We start from the raw sequence: 16,276 nt of genomic DNA, 5'->3' as shown, positions 1-16,276 counted from the left end.
TGTGAAAGCCGTTTTATCCTCACCTCAGCCCCTTCAGAATAAAATCAATCATAACTCATCTCATATCGAATAACTCTTAAGCTTCTTGAGGGTCGTATCCAGAATTTTTTCGGGGGGGGGGGGGAATTTAGAAAAAATATAAAAAAAACGAATCGAAAGTTTGTTTATATTCATTTTTATTTTTTTACCAGTCGGACAAACATTCTCGTGGGGAGGGAAAAGTCGGACCCCCTCCCCCCCCCCTGAATACGGGCTTGAGCTTCTTTACAGGGGCCTTACGAAATCACACTTGAAAACACAGTTTTTGGCTCTAAAAACTACCTTTTTAAAATATTCAATATATTTATTGTTTGAACAGATAAACAGCTACCACGTATCTAACAGGAAACAAGGTAATGTATCAACCGTATCAAACGTAAAATGTAAAAACGTATCAAACGTAAAAAATAAACAACGTAAAACGAATCGAACACCTAAATAACAAAATTAGCCTGCTTCAAATACTTTAAAAAAAACTTTGGTGATGGCATGGGAGAAATAGCGCAAAAACCTCGCGAGCAAAGATATTGTCGTTGATCAATTGTAAACTTTGTTTGGATGTCAAATTCAACTTCCACGATGAATCTGAATGTACAATCTAGAAAATTTTCGTCGCCCACAGTATATTTATATTTTAATTTTTGTTATTAATCTTTAAATTTGTCATAAATATACTGCTACTAATAGAAACGATTATTGCAGCACTAAGCCGCCTGAGGAAAATAGAGCTGCACAAGCTCCTCCTACACTCCGATCTGTTCGAAGCTTCACTCTTTAGCCCCTTCCATGAAGTTCCCTTAAAACCTTGCTTGTGACCTTTTTCCTTTTCCTTTTTCCTTTGACCGCAGATGGATTGTCAAAAACCACAATTTTTGACAATCTGTAATCCTTCATCCTTCGATAATTGCCACGGATAAGGCTAGGTTGAGTGTAAAAGAATGGAACTGTTCCAGTATTGTCCGATAGGATGAGGTGTCAACTATATTTTAAGCTCCTTTTACCGTCCCTATTCCCGAAAGGAGAACTCTGTCTGCTTTGCCTCATATTGGCGATGGGTTCGAACTTTTATAAATTTACCTAGAGAGCCGTGACTGCAAATAACGCTGCAGGGTGATCTTGAGGAGAAACACACCTCAAGGAAATCACAGCCTAGCATTGACACTGGATTTTGCTTAATGGATAATTCTCTGGATTTTTTTTGGTGGGGTGCTATTTGGAGGGCTTAATAGCTTGTTCCATTTTGTATCAATACCGTTCTTAATTAATCATTCTTATTTTATCAATTCAATTGCACCATATGAATCATATCATGTCAATTAATCATTACTTAATTAGATCATTAATGAATCAATATTATATTAATTAATTAATTACTATATTAATTATATTAGAGCTGGAGTTACCTGAATAGTCCAAGCTTTGACTTCATCATGACCAGCAGTGAAGAAATACTGGAGTTGCAGAGCCTTATAACCTAATACGATGATCTTGTCTAAGGCGCTGCTAGTTTTATTCTCTTCAAAAAAAGCTTTCTTAGCTTCATCGTCCATATCCATGAGTTTGTTTTCCAGTACACCAGAAAATGGCACCATAATTGCACCAGGATCATTCTTATCAATCCATTCCTTTATTTTTAGTAGCCTAAAATAACCATAACAGTTAAATGTACGGCAACACTGGCCATATTAAGTTGACTGCTCATTGCAATAAAATACATTGCTCGATGCAGTGTATTTTTGGGCATTTTGACAATCTTCTAACATTTTTTCCCCTGCCCTCTTGTTCAACTTGGGTTGTTTAATCATATCTAAAAATATTTTCTATTTTGCTTGTTTCTCACCAATTTGGACAAAAATTCGCAATCAAGTTTTAAGAAATTTTCGCTTGTTTTTAACATTAAATGTAATACTAAACAAAGCAAACTTTTGTATAACGCAGCCTGATCAAACAGTTTGTAGTAACGAACTGTAAGTAAGGAGCTACTCTGCCCAATAGTAACCGAAATATTAAAAAAGGGAATTTTGATAACAATTAATACATCAGAAAGTTGACTTTTTATGTTCATACCAAATATATGAATCTATCAAATTTGATAATACCCACCGACAGCTATTATCCTGAGAAAATTTGCCTGATTCTCGAAAAAAGGGAGAACGCCCACAAAAAGTCAAGCGATCTTAGTGAGACTCACAGCGTCACATTCTGCATATCAGCGAACCTTCTCTAGACGTCTCAAGCTTCCATCCACAAAAATATAGAACTTCGCATTTTTTCCCCCAGAAGAAACATCACAAATTCGTTTTGTCGCTGTTGTTTTTTTCTCTAGGGGTTACCATATCGAACTAATGCAAATAAAAGACCGCGGGAGGGCTCATTCGAATGGAAATCGAAAGTCCCAGTGTTCTTTTTCAGTGACCAAAAAGATTCTGCCACGGGAAACAACATTTTATAGTACCAAATTATGATTTTGGCCAAAAGAGGGTCAAAGTTGCCATATATCGACAATTTAAAGATAACCAATCGATTTATGGTACCGAAAAACTATATGTTGATCTTTCAAGTTGCTGAGAAAGCAATGCCACACGGTGGCGCATTCGTTCCTGAAAAATCACGTAGTCTAAGTCCATATAACGTAAATGGTAAATATAAAGATTTTTTATCTTAATGCTTGATTGAATTAAGTTGATTCACTTTAAATTTCAAACCGGTGTGGAGGTGGGGGGGGGCATGATTTGAAAAAAGATCAAAAATTAAATTAAGAAATAAGAACAACCTTGAAACTTAAAACTAACAGAAATAATTCCACATATAAGGGGGACTGTCCCCTCTCCCGCCTCTCAGTCGTTATTTTAAAGTTGTTCAGCACTTTATAAAAGCTTCTTGTTGACGTAGGTAATTAAACAATATGTAATTTTGGTAATTAAACAAATTTGGTAATTAAGGTAATTAAACAATATGTAAACAATATGTTATTTTGTATGTATATGATTCGTCTTAATCGTTTTTTTTTAGTATTTCTACTGATGACGGTCACTGCACATGTGACCAAAATGTCCAGTATTTTTTGTGAATTATAACTGTCTAATAAAAGATTTCATCCATATTTGAACTTTTATTTAGCTTCTTACTCTAATTCAATGACTCTTGTGGTTCACAGACCAACTTAAAGAATTGGGAAAATGTCGAACTTTAGCGTAAAGAGCAAAGGGTAGAGGCAGCCTACCTCAGATACGGAATAATTTCTTTTCGTTTTACTTTCGATGCTCCTCCTTACTTTCAGTTGAAAAACCTATTTTTTAAATTTGATTATATAAAAAATGGAGAAATATCAACACTGATTGGCAGACAAAAATGTGCAGCGCTGCGAAAGAGTTTTGCTAATATGGCAGTATTTCCGTAGCTTAGTACAAAAAACGCATGGGGATTGCAAATTGTCCCTTGCGTGAGAACCAAGCATTATACTAATGAGCGGTACCATATTTTCTCAGGAACATTTTTATAGACTCATTTTGTTTTTACGGTCCTAAAATTGCAGTGATAAATACTCATGGCAACACTGGTTAGCGTCTAAATAATATTTTAGCAGTAATTCCAGACATTATGCAAATACTCCACCGGCAGTGGCGGATCCAGGGAAGGGGCGAGTGCCCCCCCCCAACATAGTCTAAAGTAGTGTAATTTACTTAATTAACGGAATTTTGTGTTAATTAAACTTGCTCCTAACGCAAGTTTACCGGATAAACCTATTTTGCGCCCTAGAAAATCCTGTATTCGCCACTGTCCACCGGTGGGACATGGTAGCATCTTGTTGGGACATAGTAGGGAATAAAATTTCCTCAATTTGTTATGTTTATCGATTAAGCATGATTTTCTTCTTTTGCTTTACTTAAATATCCAAAATACCGAATGTTTAGTTGAAAACACTAACTGGATTAAACAAAGACATCTAATTAAAGTTGCGAGAGTATTTGCAATTTTCTACACCGTCCAATAAAATTTCCAAGAAGTCTGAAACTGAACATTATCTATTTTTACCTTTCTGCTTAATTTGAACGAAATGTAACAAATTAACCTTCCCGAATAGAATTTTAGTCGGCAATTCAATATACTAATGACTATTTTTATTATAATGCCCCATATGTTGTCCCACTGATTCCCCCCACAGACAATTACCCTCCGGAAAATTCTCCCCAGATGTAGAATCAGGCGGCCAAAAGGGGAGCAAGACAAAAAAAAAAGAATAAAGAAAGGAAGGGATTCTGGAATATCCTACATATACTCCAAAATACAGGTAGAATATATCGTGTAGAATATCCAACAGAATTCGTTTTTTTATTCTTAATTTAAAGCATGCTAAACAGTAGGTTTTAAAATCGAGTACTTCTCAATTATTATATGAAGTGCTTCCCAATTTATAGCGTACTAAACAAAACATTTTTTATTTGTCATTTTTTTTCATATTTGTCATAGCATGTTATTCATATTTATGTGAAATCATCTTCTTATTATCGCCTATTCGAAAGTACATTTGCCACTTTTTTTCAGTAGAGACAAAACACACACAGGCAGATCAAGGGGGGCCAGGGAGGGTGCCCCCCAACATTTTTTTGGCGCCCTTATTCCATGTTTTTATCACTCTGTTTTTTAAATAAACTTGTCAATTTGGTCAATTATTTGCACCCTTGTCACACTCCCCCCTCCCCAAGAGTTTGCTCTATATCCGCTTTTGAAAACACATATAAATGATAATAAGTGTTCCTCACTTTAAAAAAAAACAAAAAAAAAAAAAAAAACAAGAATGTGTGATGACCAACATAGCCACCTCCCCTTGTCGTTATTTATTTGTTCTTAAAATAAACCAACCATACATGATTTCCAAAACAATAAGTCATCATCCCGCCCACATTCAAGAAGCAGCTTAAAGCACATTGTCCTCCAAAACTCCCCCACAACTTATCCTCCTGCATCGTTTGTACAATCTATTATCATACAAACAGTACATCCTTTCAACATCTTGCTTTCTAAGGTGGCCCCCACCAGGGGGCGTGTCTTAAATTCATTGTTGAATGCAGAAAACTAAAGAATAGGAATTGAAAGCTGTAATTTTCGTTCATAAAAAATAGTGGTATGGCTGGACACTCGACAGAAAACTGCTTTCACAAATTTATTAATGCATGTAATTAGCGAGGTTTGCAATATTCCCAGAAAATGAATAATTATTTTAAATTAGAAAATAAATTACACAAAATGAACAGGGCAGTATCCAGGTTTTTTGTTCGGGGGGGGGGATGATACAAAAAAGTTAAGAATGGCTATAAAAAAATTTGCCTGTAGGCTATGTAATTTTGCTACTATTGTATGAACAGACAAAAATTTCGGGGAAGGGGGGGGGGGATTTTGGTGAAACCGGGAAGTTGAGCCTTTTCTTGATGTCATGACGTCCAAATGGACCTTAAATTAGAAGTGGTTCCTTTTTAAAATTACATTTTTTTGGACCTTTACCTTTTGCCTTGCCTTCTAATTTGTCAGTACGAAAGACATATTACCGAACTTTTGTTTCTTTTATTGTCCAAGTGGTGGGACAAAAACATCTTCTTTGCCTTGGCTTGTGTTTTGTCATTATGAAAGACATATCGTCGACCCTTTGTTTCTTTTAAGTACCCAGGTGAAGGGACAAAAACTTTTTTTTCTTCCAATGATTTATCTAGTCCAGATTTTTAATTTTCAAAAGTATTATAGGCATTGATGACCTTATTCATGTAGAAATCCAATACCCTGTCATAACCACTATCCACTCCGACTCGTTCGGTTTCTTCTATCTTGGTCTGCCTCTAGCTTCTATGCCATTACGTGTCGCCGAACCTTTGTTTTTTTTTTAACCCTGGTAAGGTGGAGATTGATGATATAAAAAGAAATATCACTCTAATAATAAGACGTCCCCTCCCCTCGTACGTACCTGTTACAGGTTTTTTAAAGGTATTTGTCGATGTCAAGAATAGAAAAAAGCTAGTTTTCTGACCCCTTGCAACTTGAAAGCTGGTTTTCTTGAGAATTATGTTTTTACCAGCTGAAAGGTTGATCATTTTATTAATGAGAAATAATTCTAATGAGAAATAATGAGAAATAATAAGAAAATGATGAAATGATGAAATGAAGTAATAATGAAATGAGAAAAAAAATGAGAAATAATGTTAAAAATGAGAAATAATTCTCTGACGACAGCAGAGTTTCTAAAATAGCGACCAAAGATTTGATAATGATAATAATGAAAATAGCTTATCTGCCCACAAGCCAACAAGGTTCTATAACACTTTGCCACAAAAACATCTTGCCATTGCTTGTTGAGTCACTGGTTTTCAGGTCATCACAAAATGACTGAAAGTATCATCACAAGAAGTATTACTGTTTTTTTTTGTCATTGGACAAGTGTCATTGTCAGTTTGTTTTTTCATCATTGCGCAAAGTGTCATCGTTTTTTTTTGTCATGAGACAAGGCATCAATTTTTTTTTTTTTTTGTTATCGCCAAAAGTGTCATTATTTTTACACAACGAAATTAAAGATTGACAGTTCTTTTCCAATGATTAGACATGACTTAAAGGTATGATTGAATCAATAAGAGATTTAAATAAAACACACAAATATATTTAATATGATTAATATATGTTATTAGTTACAAATTTCGATTTTAGCCACAAATATGACATATATCAATATATCTTAGTGAGGCACAAATTTAAAGAAACAAAAAAATAATAGAAAAAGAAGTACGAAAAGCAGAAGTAAAGAAGTGAAAAAGAAATAAAAAAAGAAGTAAAAGAAATAATATATAGAAAAAGAGAAGTCGTAAAAGCTCCAATTTTCCAGAGAAAGGTTGGCACGTAAGATTTCTGATTTGGAACTGGCCCTGGCCGTCTGTTTCTCTGTAAGCTCCTGAATATTGCGATGACAGAAAAAGCGATATGAACCTTTTTGCAATGATAGAAGAAGAAAAAACAATAGCACTTCTGCAATGACATAAGAAACGATCTTATTTTTTTAATGACAGAAGAGAACAATGACACTTTGTCCGGTGACAGAACAAAACGATGACACTTTTTACAATGACAAAAAAAATGACACTATCCAATGACAGAAAAAAACATAAAATCAACAAAAACAATGGCACTTTGTCCGATGACGGAAAAAAAACGTACACTTTTTTTAATAACACTTTCGGCAATGAATGGAATATTAATGACACAAAAAAGCGATGGCAAAATAGTTTTGTGACAAACTGTCTGGACACTGTCGACCAGGGCCGTGATAAACGACCAAAGCAATAAGTGACAGCACTTAACACTATCAAAATACAACTATGAATATACGTAAATTTCTTCCATAATAAACCTGCAAAAAAGAGCTCTATGGTTCAGTCCTCGCCCGATTCAGTCAGAGCTCGATGACAGAAAAAAAACGAAGACACTTTTTAAAATGAAAAAAAAGAAAATGACACTTTATCCAATGACGGAAAAAACAACAAATCAACAAAAACAATGGCAATTTGTCCGATGACGGAAAAAAAACGTACACTTTTTTTAATAACACTTTCGGCAATGACTGGAATATTAATGACACAAAAAAGCGATGGCAAAATAGCTTTGTGGCAAACTGTCTGGACACTGTCGACCAGGGCCGTGATAAACGACCAAAGCAATAAGTGACAGCACTTAACACTATCAAAATACAACTATGAATATACGTAAATTTCTTCCATAATAAACCTGCAAAAAAGAGCTCTATGGTTCAGTCCTCGCCCGATTCAGTCAGAGCTCGATGACAGAAAAAAAACGAAGACACTTTTTAAAATGAAAAAAAAGAAAATGACACTATCCAATGACGGAAAAAACAACAAATCAACAAAAACAATGGCAATTTGTCCGATGACGGAAAAAAAACGTACACTTTTTTTAATAACACTTTCGGCAATGACTGGAATATTAATGACACAAAAAAGCGATGGCAAAATAGCTTTGTGGCAAACTGTCTGGACACTGTCGACCAGGGCCGTGATAAACGACCAAAGCAATAAGTGACAGCACTTAACACTATCAAAATACAACTATGAATATACGTAAATTCCTTCCATAATAAACCTACAAAAAAGAGCTCTATGGTTCAGTCCTCCCCGATTCAGTCAGAGCTCGATGACATAAAAAAAACGAAGACACTTTTTAAAATGAAAAAAAAGAAAATGACACTTTATCCAATGACGGAAAAAACAACAAATCAACAAAAACAATGGCAATTTGTCCGATGACAGAAAAAAAAAACAATACACTTTTTTATTAATAACCCTTTTAGCAATGACTGGAATATTAATGACAAAAAAAGCGATGACAAAATGGTTTTGTGGTAAACTGTCAGAACACCGTCAACATGGGCCGTGACAAACAACCAAAGCAATAAGCAACAGTACTTAACAATTTCAATAATATACGTAAATTCCTTCCATTAAAAAAACCTGCAAAAAAGAGCTCCATGGTGCAGTCCTAATCTAGGGAATTTCCTCAACTTTCTGAATTTCTCCAAAATGTTTCTTACTCATTATTCCTTTCCAATTGTTTTTATCAATAAAGCTTTCCCTAAAACATTCTTTGCATGATTCTACCCATTCATTACATTAGAATGGGAAAGGATTCTCCTATACTCACCGATATGGCGGTAAGCCACAAAATATAAAGCCAGTGCTTTACGGTACTTACTAGGCTGAAAAACTACAGGCAAGATCATTCAACCCTAGCTAGCTGACCGTAGCCCACAAGAAACCAACAATTCCGTATTTGTCGGTTGAGCTTTATATTCTGCATAAGCGACTCGTTTCAAAAAGTTTTTAGAAAAAAATCTGCTCATAAAAGGTATAACAAACACCATCAAAAGTGTCTAGTCATACTATTATTTAATCATCATATTTTTTTTTGTGAAACTAAAAACAATTGACCTTTATAAAGAAATAGCTTTCAAAATAGAACCCACCTGATTCGATTTTCTATAGTAGCACTATAAACCTGAATATACTACTTTTCTTCTATTGCTTCCTCAGTTTAATAATCAAAATCTGAACAACTGCTGTGAATATTGAGAACTTAACTCGTAGCAACAGTTAAAGGACTTGATTATGAAAAAAAATTATGCTTCCACATCGTGACCAGTATTCAATAACTACAGCACCAATAATCGAAATGACTAAATTTGGTTTTAAAAAAAAGAAGTTTTTAAACTTTAAAAAGTTAAAGAAAAAGATTGGGAAACGGATATTTCATAGAAACTAAAATATCAGACAAAAATGGAAGGCCAACAATCAGCTAAGATCGGACGACATCGTAAATAATATAAGATCAGATAATTTGCAACATATCATAAATGTTTTCTACCAATTATTTTTTCAAAAATATTAAGAAAAAATTGGGAAAAAAAATGAAAAACAAACATTAAAAAAATCGCAGACAAAACTAAAAAGATGCCACTCCACAATGGAGTGGCATCCTTCATGGAGTGGCACTCCACAATGGAGTGGCACTCCATCAATAGTGTCATCATATGTTATACAATAGTTTTCATAAGTTTTCGAAAAAAATATTAAGAAAAAGCTTAAAACAGACTGAAAAAAAAGACATTAAAAAAAATTTACAAAATTCTTGACATCAAATGAAAGGGTAATATTCTGCAAAAATCGAAAAACAAGCTAGTTTATAAATAAATAATAAAATAAAATTTAATTGAAATAAAATAAAAGTACTTCCGTATTATATTGTACACACTCGAGAAGTGAAGTTCGGTGAATGGTAATGAAATAAAAAAAAATATGATGAAAATACAATACTTTAGCAACAAAATTATGAAAACTACAACAAAGAATTATGGTAGGGCGTCCGCACAGAACCCATTATATTAAATACCTAACCTAACCAAAATAGCAACTAAATATTTAATTAAAATATAGCTACAATGTAGTTTTCCACCGAGCCGAAGCTAATTGTCTGGAATAAAGAATGTGAAAACCGGTTATTGTCTCATCTTCGTGATTCAAATTCTCGAATGTGTACCATATAATACGGAATTACAAAAATAAATATTACGTGCGTTCAAAAAAGTTGAAAAAAAAAATCAAAAACAAATAGTTCATAAATACTAAAATTTCAGACAAAAATAGAAGGCAGACATTCCATAAGAATTAGACAAAAGCTGATATATCGTAAACATTTTCAAGACATTTTAACATTAAATTATGGGTTAAAAGGGCGTGTTTACAGTAAAAATAATGAAAGTGACGAGGTTTTCGTCACTTTGACGATTTGACGATGAAACAAATCATTATTATATCTTTAAGGTTACAATAATTAAGGTTAAATAATTAATAATTATTAACTTGAATATCTTTAAGGATTATATCAGTATTTATCTTTATTTTATTATTAAATCATTATTTCTTTAAGGAAAAAATAGTTTAAAAGAAGTCAAGTGATTCAATTTTGAATAGTAGCACTATAAAACCAAATTTAGTGTTTTTCTTCTATTTCTTCCTTAGTTAAGTAATCAAGAATGAAAAATAGCCAGAAGACATGAATGCTCAACTCTGTGAAACGGCAATAGAACGGGATTATGGGAAACTAAAAGACTTACACTTACAAATCGTGACTCCTATTGAATAGCGTAACAATAATATCAAAAATGACTACATAGCGCAAATAAAACATAGAAAGAGGATATCTCATTCAAATTAAAAAAAAACAAAAAAAAAACAGGAATAACATTTTACCAAAACCAGTGAATAAACTGATATATAATAAGAATAGTTTCATGATTGCTCAAAATTATGAAATACCAATTGCATATTAATATTTAATTAGTATAATTACCAATTACCCAAATTACCAAAATGCCGAATGCAAATGAAAAAAGAAAAAGAGAATATCATTAAAAATTTATTTGAAAAAAATGAAAGATAACGTTTTAATTAAATCAGATAACAAACTTATATAAGTTAAAACAAAATCATGATTATTCAAAATTATCAATTACCGATTGGATATTGGTATTTGATTAGCATAACTACCAATTATCCAAATTGCAAAAGTACCAAAATTGACTATATAGTGCGAATAAAAAAACAGAAAGAGGACATGGTAAAATAAAAATTAATATATAAGAAAAAATGTTTTATGATTGTTTAAAATTATCAATTATCAAACGATAATTGGTAATAAATTGGTATAATTACCAATCGCCAAAATTATCGTGATACTCAACGTGATTACGTAGCGCAAATAAAAACATATGGAACTCTCATTAAATTTATCAAAAAAGGAAAGATAACGTTTACAAAAATCAGAGACTAAACTGAAATATGACAAACATTGTTTCAAGATTGTTCAAAATTATCAATTACCGATTGAGTATTGATATTTAATTAGAATAATTACCGGTTAATATTACCATTTACCAAAATGTCAAAAATGACTTTACATAGTGCGAATGAAAACAGACGAAGAGGACACGGCAAAAAAGAAACTGATACATAGTAAAATGAAATTTATGATTGTTCAAAATTACCAAATGGTAAATGGTCATGATTTGATATAATTATCAATAAATATTACCAATTGCCAAAATTACCAGAATGCCGAAAATGACTTAACAATTACCAAATGGGAATTGGTAATGAGTTGGTATAATTACCATCTGATATTACCAAAATACTACATTTACCATAATACCAAAAATGACTATATATCAGGAATGAAAACATAGAAAGAGGATATCTCGTTAACAATTAATCAGAAAAAAAGGAAAGCTAACGTTCTACAAGAACCAGAGAATAAACTAAATATATGATAGAAATTGTTTCATGATTGTCCAAAATAATCAATTACCGATTAAATTTTGGTATTTAATTAGTATAATTCCTAATCAATATTACCAATTACCAAAATTGCCCAAATACCAAAAAAAACTTTATACAAAGCGAATGAAAATACAAGAGGACATGGTAAATTAGAAACTGATAACAGTAAAAGAAAAAGTTATAATTGTTAAAAATTACCAAGTAACAGAGTAAGATACACCTTCGTAAACTCACATAAAGCCCTCAAATCTGGTTTACAGAGGGTGTTAAAAAAGCCAGGTAATCTAAATAGTATAGTTTGAGAGTAAGATATATCTTGGAAGCCCACATTAAGCCCTCAAATCTGCTTTACAGAGTGTGTTACAGAAACAAGATAATCTAAAGCTAACTTGGTTTGAAGGTAGAACTTCAAAAGGCCACATATGGATTTTGCATGGCCCTCAAATCTGCTTTATGCAGGATATTACTATAGCCAAATAATCTAAAAATAGCAGGGTATGAAAGCGTGATACAATTTAAGAAGGCCAAATATGGCCCTCGCATGGCCCTCAAATCTCCTTTGCATATGATTTATAAAAGCAGCATAATATAAATATAGCATGATATTAAAGTGGGATACAACTTCAGAATACCACATATGGCCCTCGCAGGGCCCTTAAATCTGCTTTACAGAGGATGTTACAAAAGCCGAATAATCCAAAAATAGCATGGTATGAAAGTGGGATACAATTTCATAAGGCCAAATATGGCCCTCGCATGGCCTTCAAATCTCCTTTGCATATGATTTATAAAAGCAGCATAATATAAATATAGCATGATATTAAAGTGGGATACAACTTCAGAAGGCAACATAAGGCCCTCACAGGGTCCTTAAATCTGCTTTACAGAGGATGTTACAAAAGCCGAATAATCCAAAAATAGCATGGTATGAAAGTGGGATACAATTTCATAAGGCCAAATGTGGCCCTCTCATGACCCTCAAATCTGCTTTATAAAAACCGAATAATCCAAAATAGCATGGTATGAAAGTGGGATACAATTTCATAGGGCCAAATATGGCCCTCGCATGGCCCTCAAATCTCCTTTGCATATGATTTATAAAAGCAGCATAATATAAATATAGCATGATATTAAAGTGGGATACAACTTCAGAAGGCAACATATGGCCCTCGCAAAGCCCTTAAATCTGCTTTACAGAGGATGTTACAAAAGCCGAATAATCCAAAAATAGCATGGTATGAAAGTGGGATACAATTTCATAAGGCCAAATGTGGGCCTCTCATGACCCTCAAATCTGCTTTATATATGATAATTATAAAAGCCAAATAATCCAAAAAAAGCAAGGTATGGTAGTGATATACAATTTCATAAGGCCAAATATGGCCCTCGCATGGCCCTCAAATCTCCTTTGCATATGAGTTATAAAAGCAGCGTAATATAAATATAGCATGATATTAAAGTGGAATACAACTTCAAAAGGCAACATATGGCCCTCGCAGGGCCCTTAAATCTGTTTTACAGAGGATGTTACAAAAGCCGAATAATCCAAAAATAGCATGGTATGAAAGTGGGATACAATTTCATAAGGCCAAATATGGCCCTCGCATGGCCTTCAAAACTCCTTTGCATATGAGTTATAAAAGCAGCATAATATAAATATAGCGTGATATTAAAGTGGGATACAACTTCAGAAGGCAACATCTGGCCCTCGCAAGGCCCTTAAATCTGCTTTACAGAGGATGTCACAAAAGCAGAATAATCCAAAAATAGCATGGTATAAAATTGGGATACAATTTCATAAGGCCAAATGTGGCCCTCTCATGACCCTCAAATCTGTTTTATATATGATAATAATAAAAGCAGAATAATCCGAAAATAGCATGATATTAATGCGGTATACAACTTCAGAAGGCAACATATGGCCATCGCAGGGGCCCTTAAATCTGCTTACAGAGGATATTATTATAGCCAATTAATCTAAAAATAGCATAGTAAGAAAGTGGGATACATCTATAGTAGGTCACATATGACCCTCAAATCTACTATGCAGAGGGTGTTGATAACCGAAAAATAACAATGTATGAAAGTGAGATAATCTTCAGAAGGTCACATATGGCCTTTGTATGACCTTGAAGTCTACTATACAGAGGGCATTTTAAAAGCCCAATAATTTAAAAATAGCCAGGTATGATAGTGGGATAAAACTTGAGAAGGCCATATATGGCCCTGGAATCTCTTTTAAAAAGGATATTTAAAAAACAAATAACCTAAAAATAGCATGATGTAAAAGACGCATATTAATTTGTAGGCCTCGGGAAATTACCTGAGAAAACATAAATTTATAAGAAATTAACAAAATTGGCAAAGTATGGGAGGCATAAGGAATTTTAATCACAAAAGTTTTGAAATTTGACGATCGCTCGCTTACGAAATGCCTGCTTTATCACCGTAGGAAGTATACAACTTACCATTTGTTTTTCTTTCGAATATAATCCTTTTCCGATAAATTTACTAAGTAGATAACTGGCTTGCTAGTTATAAATAGATGCTTGTTCAGTATTTCAATCTGAAATTAAAAGTCCTAACTATTAAATATTTGTAATAATTATGTACGAATACACAATATATGGTTATACAATCCATTTCTGAAGACAGTGCTTCAACTCAGGCCCATACGCAGAATTTTTTGGAGGGGGGGGGATAAATTTTTTTAATCTGAAAATGGTAAATTCAGGAATAATTCAAAATTTAAAGGGGCCCCAGCGCCCTCGTTGTCTATGTTTTTCTTCGTTTCTACTATCCCTGAATTTTACGTTGTCCCCCAAATTTCCACGAAAGAAAATTATATTCTTCAATATTTCCCCTAAAATTCACATTTTTCAATACACGATTGTTAATACAAAATATAAATCGTCGATTTTCTTAAACGTTAATTTCCGAGGAGATTAATTTAATTTGCTTTATCTATATTGACTTCATTCAATTCAGTTAATCGAATTGATTGGATTTTCTTTCAGGGAAATATGAGGAAACCCTAAAAACTTTTGGGATTGTGGAGCACAGGGTTATGTAAGCTGAAACTGCATGGCAATTCACATGAGTTAAGGATGGGTGGGGAGGGGGTGTACAAATGCTTAAAATTAAAATATATCCGCCAATGAAAGAAAGTAGATACGAGTTTTCCTTAGTTTTACGCTTGCTACCTTTTCTCAAGCTCCATTTCCCAACTATTTGAGTGAGTGAGACTGTGCCGTATAATGTGAGAATGTGTTCTACCATGAATTGTGTGAAAATATACTGTACTATAAAACAGGCAAGTCAAACTCGATAAAGTCCCATTACTCCCCCCCCTTCCTAACTTTTTGAGTGGCTGAGACTGTTCTGTATAATGCGATAATCTGCTGCATAGCGCTAAATAGTGTGATAATGTGCAGTAATATATAGGCAGATACTTCAGAATCGATAAAGCCTCGTTCCTCAATAACTTGAGTGAGTGAGTGATACTATGTTGTATAATGTGAGAATGTGCTACATGCTGAACAGCGTGATAATGTGTAGAAGTATACAGCAGGCACGTCACAAATTGATAAAGCCCCAATAAAAACTCGAGTTCCCAATTTTTTCAGTAAGTGAGAATGTGCTGTAATATACGATTATGGGCTGTATATTGCTGAATAGTGTGACAACGCACTGTATTATATAGCAGACATGTCACTCTTTTAAAAGCTCCATTTTTGACTATTTGAGTGAGTGGGAAAAAATAAAATGAAGTATTTTGGAAACAAGAGAAATTCCTATCTTAAGAGCCAAATAAGGTGAGATAAAATATATTAGGCCTATGGATAGAGTTTTCTTAGTTCAAAAGAGTGTTTTGTAACTCGAAGTTTTTCGAGTTTAAGAACTTCGTAACTGTTTTCATGAACAAAAAATTAAACAGCTGTTGCATCTGTTAAACCAATGATATTTGAAATTTTGGTTACATACCTCAAGTCAGAGGCTTAGTACTCTGGCTTATCCGGATGCCTATCCTCGTCGATCCTACATTGAGGATTGACCTGGATCAATCCTTAAAACTATTCTGAATAAGGCTCAAGATCATTAACTGTACTTATCCTTCTGATTAGGTAGAGCAGTTTACCTTGTCATTTTTATTATTTCTACTAGAGGCTACAAAAGAAAAAGAAGGAAGTGTATTAAAAATTAATTTCATTCCTGGCTGTATGCCAGTGGTAGATCCAGGGGGCGAGGGGGGCGCGCGCCCCCCTAGCGTAGTCTAAAGTAGTGTAATTTACTGAATTAAACCAAGTTTGCGTTAATTCAACTTGCTCCTAGCACAAGTTTATTGGATCAACCTA

The 16,276-nt window shown here is 33.4% G+C and overlaps 1 protein-coding gene across 1 annotated transcript in view; it reads right to left on the bottom strand.

Moving 5' to 3' along the window:
• The window catches only part of LOC148947499 (obg-like ATPase 1), a 105,095-nt gene that overhangs the window by 21,026 nt on the left and 67,793 nt on the right, over positions 1–16,276 (bottom strand). Inside the window, exons 7-8 of the mRNA XM_089095283.1 lie at positions 14,390–14,487; positions 1,443–1,680 (exon numbers count right to left, since the gene is read on the bottom strand). Coding sequence (XP_088951409.1) covers positions 1,443–1,680; positions 14,390–14,487 — 336 coding nt within the window. The remainder of the gene's footprint in view (positions 1–1,442; positions 1,681–14,389; positions 14,488–16,276) is intronic.

This window comes from Artemia sp. Qi Xiang Cuo, chromosome 10 (genome assembly GCF_049724085.1).
Source record: "Artemia sp. Qi Xiang Cuo chromosome 10, ASM4972408v1, whole genome shotgun sequence".
Classification (NCBI taxonomy): Eukaryota; Metazoa; Arthropoda; class Branchiopoda; order Anostraca; family Artemiidae; genus Artemia; species Artemia sp. Qi Xiang Cuo.
Note: the sequence above shows the minus strand (reverse complement) of the source record. Positions and strands in the feature narration are given on the sequence as shown.